Source organism: Rhipicephalus microplus, chromosome 4 (genome assembly GCF_043290135.1).
Source record: "Rhipicephalus microplus isolate Deutch F79 chromosome 4, USDA_Rmic, whole genome shotgun sequence".
NCBI classification, from domain to species: Eukaryota; Metazoa; Arthropoda; class Arachnida; order Ixodida; family Ixodidae; genus Rhipicephalus; species Rhipicephalus microplus.
The window spans coordinates 97,041,715-97,051,995 of record NC_134703.1 but is presented as its reverse complement, the minus strand read 5'-3'; the positions used below and the strand labels follow the sequence as shown (position 1 = coordinate 97,051,995).

General features: G+C 43.8%; 1 protein-coding gene across 1 annotated transcript in view; it reads right to left on the bottom strand.

Moving 5' to 3' along the window:
* Positions 1-308: 308 nt before the first annotated feature.
* LOC142813959 (uncharacterized) overlaps positions 309-10,281 on the bottom strand; it is a 59,465-nt gene continuing 49,492 nt past the window's right edge. The window contains exons 12-14 of the mRNA XM_075891912.1: positions 8,990-9,131; positions 4,362-4,490; positions 309-625 (exon numbers count right to left, since the gene is read on the bottom strand). Coding sequence (XP_075748027.1) covers positions 539-625; positions 4,362-4,490; positions 8,990-9,131 — 358 coding nt within the window. The 3' untranslated portion in view covers positions 309-538. The remainder of the gene's footprint in view (positions 626-4,361; positions 4,491-8,989; positions 9,132-10,281) is intronic.

Here is a 10,281-nt window from a genome sequence, read left to right as displayed (position 1 = left end):
CTCTTGTCCTGCAGCTGTGTTCCTGCGCGTTGAATCGCTAGCCTCGTGAAATAATAGAGTTTCGCACCACCAGTTTCACAAAATTGTGAATTGCGCTTACCATCAGCCGGAATTGTAGATATTTAATTTCCGAAACAGTACGTTTTTCAGGTGCCCTCTTTATTTGCACGTTTTTTGGCATCTTGAGTTGGAACACAAACAAAGGGCATGCGAATTCGCATATTCCAGCTCCTTCATTTTTTTCTCTCTGTCGCTTTTGTGACTGACGCATTGACTCAGTTGTTTAGGTAAATAAGAGAGATATAATATAGAATGTGCGTATTCACGCATGTATACTTTATTTGAGTGTATTCAGCTAGAACGTTCAAGATTATATCTCTTTTTAAGGTAATTTTTTGTAGAAAGCGAGCTTGGATCATGCGAATCGCTAACAACAGATAACCGCCATTTGGTATAAAAATGGCCTAAACATTTAAACCTTACGAATTCTGAATTTGTGTATTATTTACTTGAACATTATCTGTTTTCGTCAATTTCATCATTCGAGCACCGATACTTCCACCTCATTCTCGAATGTCCACATGGGTCGATCTCTGAGCAGAGTACATTCGCCGTTTAAGCACATCTGCAATATAAACACGTGCATATTACTTAGTCAATTAATTTGCTGTGAGTGAGTGAGTAAAAACATTATTGAGAATGTCCGGCGTGGTTTGCTGTAGTAAAAATATGGTTGGTTAGTGATAGGCACGCGATAGCATGAAATTCGCCTCACAAACATGATGCAGTCTTGCAAATGCTACTAATGTGCCATACTTGCGTCTCAAAAGAAATATAGCTGTATTTATTATACTGCGTCTGTCGTGCATGCAATAAAATTAATTCGCATGTGGTATGTAAAAACTATTTTGAAGATGATGGTGATAATTTGAGAGCTAAAGTGCAATGACCGTCTTCATCATTGAGAGTATCGATATATGAAGACGGTCATGTCTGGCAACATAGCATGTCTGGCAACTAAAAGCAACTGAATGACTGGGGGAATCAGTGATTAGAAAAAAAATTGTTGAGATGATGGCCGTTTAAAGCTTTAGAAGATTTTCACACAGCAGGCGCAGCAGGAAAGATTAGAATAAATCCGTAGGCGATCTCGTGAAAGACAGCTCCACAGACAAATGAAGCTATTTGGATATAGCCGCAGCGTAGAATAGTGCGCTAAATACATGAATAGGTGTCTGAGGTCATGAATGTAAATATCCGTCGCATGCTCAAGTGATAGTGCTTTTGAACACAGTATCACGTTCTTATCAGCGTTATCTGAACCAAGCGAAATGAATGCATGATATATTGTTTTAACAAGTTGCAAATTACGAAGGCGATTTGTTTTCGTTAAGCGATTTCCATCGCTTTGTCATTCACGAAACTCTGATACATGGAAGGTACGCTGGTTCAGTGCCTGTTCCGAGAATTTAAAGCGCTGTATAACAAGACCGGAGCATTTTACTAAGTAAAACACGTAAAAAAGTTCTGCCCATGACAGGTTTCCTTTTATTGTGAGATTAAGTGGTTCCTATTCGAGCTTGGCTGACATGCTGCTGGCAGCTTGACTGTCCTTGTTGCTAGAAGTTGACGAAGAACAGATCGAATGATTCCACGCTGTTGCATAACACTTTACGCACAAATACTTGCTACATTTATAACTGAGCCGAGTAAAGTTCTCTTTGTACACAAATGAAGAAGCCTGCACGGAGTTACAAAATGTTCGAAAGAGCAAAACTGGACGCTTTTCAAGTCTAGTTAGCCCAGTCAATTCTAGGTAGTTGCTGGGCCTTAACTATAGGTGATGCTGGGCAGTTTCTAGATTGCTTCTAGGTTGTCACTAGGATGTATGTGGGGTATTCTAGGTTGTTTTAGGTTGATTCTCGGCACACAGATGTCGGAGTAAAACACAGACACTCACAGACACGGTATGTATGTGAAAGTTTCAGACACCGAAACTTGCGCATAAACTGATCATTCACAATTATCAAAGATCTACGAGAACGTCGTTTTAAAGAGATTCTATCGCTTTGGTGTCATCTCGCAGCCGCTGTTGCCTTTTCTGTTAGCTGGTGCTCTTTCGTTGTACTGATTCTGAATCTTCGGCACCCGGTCATCTCTTCGCAACCATCTATTGGGCTAACTATTGCCTTCTTCATTTTAAAGTAGACTAACGGTGAGTAGGGGGATGCACTTAATTTTTTGGCACGTATCTCCTTTGAGGATGAACATTTTTCTTCTGTCATAACTTCAACTTTAACAGCTTAGCTTTTCAAGTTACTAGACAGCGCATTTGCGAACAAACTGCACTAAAAAAATCATGGACCATCTCCCCAAAGGGAACCCTGATGGGATGTGAAGCAGCAGCGGTGCTTCCGGCGTTGACCAGGTTGAAACGGGCGTCGACGCGGGTGTGGAAGAACGGTTTGAAGTGAAACTCGTCGTAGCGTTTACTCATGTAAACGTTTGTTTGAAACGCAAAGACACGGGAGGTGGGTTGGGTAAGTATCGCAGGTGAACAAGCCGTGAGAACGTTTCCACTTGACGGTGTGGTCAAGCGTTGAGGATGGTGGAGTGTGTGGTGGTAGTGGTGGTAGTGGTTAGAAGAAAGAGGAAAAAGGCACCTAATTTCTGTCTGCCTTCAGGCGACACGGCGCAGTGCTTAATAGAGGTGGGGAGAAGGAGGGATAAAAAGAATAGAAGGAAAATAGACGGGGAAGTAGACAGGCAAGCGACGGAAAAAAGAAGGAGATAGGAAAGTGGGGATCCGGTCGAAGCAGTCCAAGGGCGGGGCGCCACAATGCGAGAGCTGCACGGCGTCAGGAGACCGCGGAGGGCGAACCAATCGGTGGGAGCTACGCTGGCGTCGGAGATCGCGAGGGCACAACCGTCCAGCTTGAAATCCTGCGAGCGAATCCCGGTGGAGTGTGTGAAGCAAGAGAGAAGTATGTGGCGAGCGGGCGGAGGAGGCGGTAGCTGCGGGCGCTGTGGCGAACGTGCTGCGCTTGAGAGAGAGAAATTGTGTAAGCTCGCACCTGCGAGGGAAGCGTGCGAGGGGAGCGTGACGTCACCGCGCAGCTACGGCATGATTTACTATACTCTGTTTTATCACTTTGGTTCAGCACTACCAAAGCTACGGGGTGTAAGAAAGCCACATGCTTGCGCAGTGAAGCGTAGTCCCACATACAAGTGCCTTTAAATTCACCGGATTGCCTAAAATTACCGTTTCTTTTGTGTGTTTTACGCCACATCGATATCTAACATGTTCATTTTTCTTCGAATTTACTTCTTACACATTTAATTATTTGTGTTGGTTACCGTCAGTAAATGTGTTTACAAATCAACATGACAGCATCCGTACAGAAGTGACTGCCCACTTTGATACAGACGTGTTCATGCTACATGGCCACTGCGCTGACATCAGTAAACGAATGGGTAAATCAGCCATTGATTTGTTTTATCTCACTTTGGAACTAAAGCATCAGGTACGTTTCATCGGTATTAGCGAGATATGCTGCTTGGATAGCAGCTCCCGCTAAGCCTAAAGTGCCGAGGCAATGTTCTGACTGCGTTGTCAGACCAAGAAAGCTGTATCTCCAAATATCTGACATGCAACGTCGCACAGCGTTCCGTGTACGTCGGATCATCTTTCGGTGGAAAGAAAAAAGAGAGAAAGAGAGAAAAGGGGCGTTTCAGCGGTACACGTGAAGGAACAATTCGACGAAGAAACACACATACGAGAGCCACGGACAGCGTCCGAGAGAAGCAGCCACAAAGTGAAGTTATCCGCTGGCACCTGGTCGGCATGAGATTCTGCCGACGTTAAGCAGAGCATGAAAATCACGCTTCTTCAAGTTCCGAGTATCTCTGTTTGTTTAATAGCTTTATTGCATTTTAAATAATAAACTTGCCATAGTAACTACAACTCATCCAACAGCCGCTGTCAATATGGTGAGCAGGCGACACGGCGCGAATAAATACATGTGGAGGGGCTAAGCGCCTCTCCGATTGGCTGAGAGGCTTGTAGCCACCACAGTGCTGAAGGGAACTTTTGAAACAAAGTATAGGTACCGTTCGAACACCTGCGGCGAGGGTAATACTTCGTGGTGCGTTCGTACGGACGCGTGTACGTGCGGCGTTACACAGTGAGTCACAGAGCTGCTTCGCATCTAAAATGATTTTTTTTTGTTATGACAAGTTATTAGAAACCTGAATAAATTGACAATGCACTGTCAATCTACATGACACGTATATTATCTTTCATATTTTCATGAGAGTAATACAAACATGGCAAAATACGCAAGGCTGTTCTTCAAGCTTACCTTGCGTGTGCCGCCCTCGCACGGAGTGCCATCTGGTGCATCACTGATGATTAGCATTCCAGGCTTCGCTGGGGTACTGCAAGTAATTACGCAGTTCTCTAATGCGTATTCTTTCAGACTCTTTCCTGGCTGTAATGAAATATTGGTTTGATTTTTACAACTTTCCTTTAAACTGCGTTTTCAATTGTAAGAACTTGCAACATAAACTTCTCGTATTGCTTTTTTAATTGGGAATTTCATTAGAATTGAAGAGGCACATCACGGTATACGACACGACTGCAATCGAATATGCCCAAATAACACCGCCAAAATAATATTGAGAAAAGAGGAGACAAGATATTGATGGATATGGCTTTGAAGCCAAGAAAGGTCGAGGAGACATTTTATATATAAGCATACATGACGAGTGAAGCTGTCCGTACCACATCACAGAGGTTTCAACAAACGTTCACGTGTATGTTTTCGAAATTTGGTAATTAGAGCGACGATATGTTTTTGTTACTCTGTTTGTGCTCGATGCTCTTGGTTGCAATCGTTGAGAGATTATTTGTTACACTAAAAGCTACACACCAACGTTCTACTTGCGCAGGTGCGACACTTGATACTGAATTCTTTTAGCACAAACCTAGTGATAACTTCTTGCTTCACTTTTGAATGTCTATATAGGAGTCGGCAATTATCATTGAGGTAATAGAATGATGGATAGCTCATAAGATCTGTGGAGTAATGAACGGCTCGATACAACAGGTTGATGTCGCAGGATATAGTTAACACTAGTAGACGCGAACAATAGCCAAAACTATGTTAGTAAATACAGAACATTGAACTGCTTTAGAGATCAGCTTCAGGGACACTAAACTGCTTTAGGGATCTGTGAATAACGACTACAAACAACGCACACTCCCTCTGTCTCACGGAAACGTGAAACGTGTTATCACGGAGGGGGGGAGGGGGCGTAAGAGAGAAAAAGTGGCAGGGAGATGCACATGAGCAGTGGAGGTGTGGATGCGGCACTGCTGAGGAGGCCATCGCCGGTGACTCGGAAGAGAGGAGGGCGAGAGTGTAAAAAGAGCGAGAGCGAAAGGGGTGCGCATACGCTGTAGTGGTTGTCACGCCACACACTGGATCGAGCTCGTCCCTAAGACGCTTCTCATTGAAAAGTATGCTTTTATTTATATCTCGCTGAAGTATACTATACAATAAATAATAAAATCAAAGTGACTTAGAGAGCGTGAAAAAAGCATTAACGGAGGAGGGCCTGTGAAGCGTACCTCGCTCCTGGTGAGTTAGCAGCTGATCCTTCACCGTCTTTGTCACTCTCGGTGTTTTCACAGCCTTCAACGTCCAGGGAAGTATACTGGCCGTCCAAATAATTTCTTTCAACATCACTCTTGGCAGCAATTCCAGGAATTACCATTGTGTGGAATCACACTGACACTGTAACACATCACGTGGGAATAAACGGCAGAAACCAAAGAGCAGGAAGAGGATGACGGCAGAGAGAGGTGGGAGGCAATGCTGTGTAGCCAGGCCTTTGAGAGTCAGCGGGGGCTAGTAAGGAAAGCTGAAAGGATGTCGAGAGCTAGCGGTGCCTTGTAATAGGAGCCCAATCGCGTGGCGTGTTCTTGTTTAGGCGGTACTGAAGACTTTACCGCAAATAAGGTTTTGTTCTTCTCTCCACCGAATGACTTGACAACACCAACAACAGTACGTCACCACGTTGATCTGGGTGCGGAGAACATTTCGTCATACCTTGAACAAGCAAATCGCTTGCAGTGAGCCGCAATCTGTCAACAAACGTACAAAAACAAGCGGCGCAGCGCTGACCGATTTGAGCGAATGACGAGCGTGCGTGACTGTCAGCGTACAATGTTATGAGATTTACGCACTACAAAACCCCTGACGAATGCAATTTACACGTCAAAAATACGTGTTTTGAACAAATGGGCGAGGTGATAACATTTAACTAACCTATGCTCCCACAGAACACCTTGAGAAGCTGATATTTCTTCTATGAGTGCTCTCATCGAAAGTGCGAGTTGGATGCATCTACACAAAAACTTCTCGTGTCGTGAAAACGAATCAAATTTGCCGTATAGGTAGGGTACGGCATGTTTACTAATGCAGAAAACGTGCAGTGTAATAGTGTTCGTTTCTAGCTAACGCGTTAACGCTGACGCTAGAACAGCCAAACATGAAAGTGTCTGCCTACTGACGATCCCAAAGAGAACGCTGCCGAATCGCGCTTGTCAGCGCGACAGTCTATGGACATTGCGGATACCAATACTCAGTAGCCAACTTCACGAACTTTTATGTGTGGGACAACTACAATATCACATGCAGGTGCTTTCAAACATGAGACCTAGTTATTGGCGCATGCAAGAAAGCATCCAAGGTCATACACACAGAGTGCGCACATGCTTGAGCCTGCCACATAACACATCAACCAGTCAACTTATCACCAAATACGGAGCTTGTCCCATTGATGTATATACATTGACAGTCGAATGATCCTCGTGAAAAACACATTTCAGAAATCAATCTTTGCCTGAGCTTCACGTAGTTGGAATACTCTGCCTGATGATGTATCCTCCACAAGTGTTCCTTCATTTATGAATGCAATATTGAATCTGCCAGCCATAGCTTGAGGTGTTTCCAGCTTGATTATGATTGACATTGCATCTAATTTAAAACAGTGTTAGATGGAGTTGTAATACATTGCTGTATTCAGAGACAGCGCGCTCATACATTTGTGCGCGTTTCGCTCCTTGTGTCAATCTATTTGTTGTTCGTGCCTTTCTTTAGCAAAACTCGCTCGTATTGTACAATAAAAGCTAAAAACCACCCCAATGACTTCTGTTTTGAATGTTCGTAAAATACTGTTTGTTATATTCCTCCGACTTATATTCCCCTTGCTTTAAGTCTCTTCTGTTGTGCTCTTACATTAAAAAAACGTATCATCAAATATAAACAACTCCTGTCCATGACTTCGCATAAACGTCGGCAGTATTGGCTAAATAAGTATGCTCTGTGAGTCTCTTCGAGGTCATATTGCTGTCCTGACAGAGGCAGCATCCCCGATCAGCCCTCCATGCCACCCAACCAGACTGCTGTTATTCCACAGCAAGATCATCGGGCGCAAATGTTTTAACGTCAATTGTCTCGCTCATGTGCTCCTTAGACATATCCATGGATCCTGCCTTAACAACCTCACGATTCTTAAGATTACGAAGAAATTAGGTCTACGCCATCGTGTGATGAATTATACACTGACACGCACCCTACATCACATTCATACAGCCTACGATGGTCCCATGCACACGTCCAACACTGGCGGCGCTGTATAAGCCACACTGTATACCTCTGCTGCAGCCATCGTCATTCCGCTACTGTTGGTCACTCGACAAAAGAAAGTAAACCACAAGCAATAATCCTTATCCAGGGGCCATGCCACATGACACATCCACTCCTGCAGACCTTGTTGCTATCCAGGAGGCAATACCATTTTTTTAGAAAACCTGCTCGTAGATGGACAATATTTTGGGGGGCAAAACGTATCCTCGGTTCATCAATTACGTCGTGGTATAAGGTCCGTATTGCGCTTTGTCTATACAAATTGCAAAACTTCTCGGCATTACCTTGAAATGAAGCCATCATCTCTAATTCCAGTTTATGCCTTCTCACTCTGACGTAATGGTGATTGAAGAGGCTGAGGCTGAAGTTCAAACATCTTGAAAGAAGGCCCCTAAAGTGCGAATAGCGTTTTCGCAACAAGGCAGCAAACACTGCTTAATGCGCAAGAGCACATTGGAACACTGGAACAAACCAGAACAACGCAACCAACGACCCCACAAAATGGATCCAGAGATGAGGTTCCACATGACTCAAAAACCAAACAGAAACACTACCACATGTACGATCCACAGAATAGGTATTTGTGTGGCCTCCACAATGACTTACGCACACACGATCGGCTGCAGTGACGCATGTCATCACTGTGCTAACTGTCAGTTTCCAGGAACACTTGAGCTTATATTTTGTACCAGTACAGCGTCCGTGCGTGAACGTCAAGAACTGATTTCCTTGATCGCATAGATTCATAGCATACCATTAACCAATGAACTTGTGTTGCGCCCTTGACCGGGTGGCCACATAATAACTTAGCTCCGGGAGCGGTCGTGGCCTTCCTGCAAGCTTCTGAACTGGATGCCCGCCTTTAGAGTTGGTAAAACATGAAACGACTATATTCTCTTCTCCCTAGCTTAGCATCACCATTCATTAATTCATTGTGTCCCTATCTATCTTCTCCAATGTAGCGTAGCGGGAAAGAGAAAACTATCACTCAGGTCAATTTCTCTTCCCTTCTGTGAAAAAATGCTCTTTCTCTTGTAAACTTCTTGTTTTATGCGAGCTCTTTATATACGTGTATTTTGCTTCTCCTAATGAGTTCTTTATAAGCTTTTGTGGCTTTATGCTGCCTACTTAAACCAATATTTTTTTTTAGAAATTTCGTACATTTGTGCCTTAGGATCAATATACAATCCCATCTTTACAGATTTATATTACCAGCGTTTCGTCTACTTAACGACGGCTATTTACAATGTTCCCAGAAGCTCTTTTGTACTTACTTTTTGATATACGGCATTCGGGATATTGTAGCGACGCTGACATAACTGGTCGAGTGTGGGTCGAGTCTTATTAATGTCATCATAATAAACTTTTCTTGTTTTCCTTGACTTGGTGGTGGTCAGGCATCGTCCAGCTGAGCTCCTGTTAGGAATAATACAGATCGTTAAAACATGCTCAGAATACGGTAATTTTATAAAAATGCACATAAATAACATAGGCTACAATATATTGTGCCCCAGCCCTTTGATTTAGCCAGAGTTTAAAAATATTCCAATGCACTCAATGACGATGCGCCCAAATGCATGTCGCTGACATTTGAAAGGGAGTACTCAGAGTGTTTGTAATGTTTTGAGTAATTGATTCACTAGGCCAGTTTACTCACCAAATTTTTAAGGCAAATATCGAATGAGAAAGCTGTTCATCCGTTTGCAAAACATCTTATGAGAAAATTTCTAACTTTATATCTATTAATCATTAGCCCTTTTTTCTACATTTTCCTGATGCGCACAAATTGAAAAAATTGGCCGACCCCACGTATAGTGGGAATCGATTATATGTGAAGCACGAATGAGAAATGTTGATATGTCACTCTAAAATGAAGACAACGTTACGAGAGGGAGGTGAATGATGCCGTATATGCCTTCTGTAACATGATTATCACGTTTGAATGTGTCGTTTACCTTCGTCATTTAATCACGTCACGTGATACCAAATTTAGTGTATGTGGAGTTAGCGAAACAGTCGCGAGCACGCTATGAGTTTGGTATGTTGTCTTCTACTTACATTGCAGGCGTGTAAGGATTATCATGTTTGCACCAGTCATATATTTTGTCTTCTATTGATGTCTCGTAACACTAAATTTGGTATATGTGAAACTAGGAAAACGGCCGCGAGCTGATCATTAAGGGCCCAATATAATCCAATATAGCGTTGGCGCGCGCAGGTTGGACACAGCGACGCTACATTAGCAAGACGCGAGCAGTCTAAAGTCTGATGCCAGGTGCGACCAGCGTCCATCGGCGCGGCCTGACGGTAACCGGTGCAAAATGCCACCTGCTGCATTTCGTGCCAATGCGTTACCCAGACAACACCTTGTCTCCCTGTTTTTGTGACAGAGGGACACCAGACGCGCTGAAACACGCATGCGCCAAAGCAACGCAGCGCGGCGCGTGCCTGCGAGTATATGGCGGGACCGCCACCTGACGCGTGGCAACGCCGGTGTGACGCGACAAAATCAACGTCGGCGAGCACGTGCACTACGTCACGTTGAAATGTATTAGCACCTCGACTG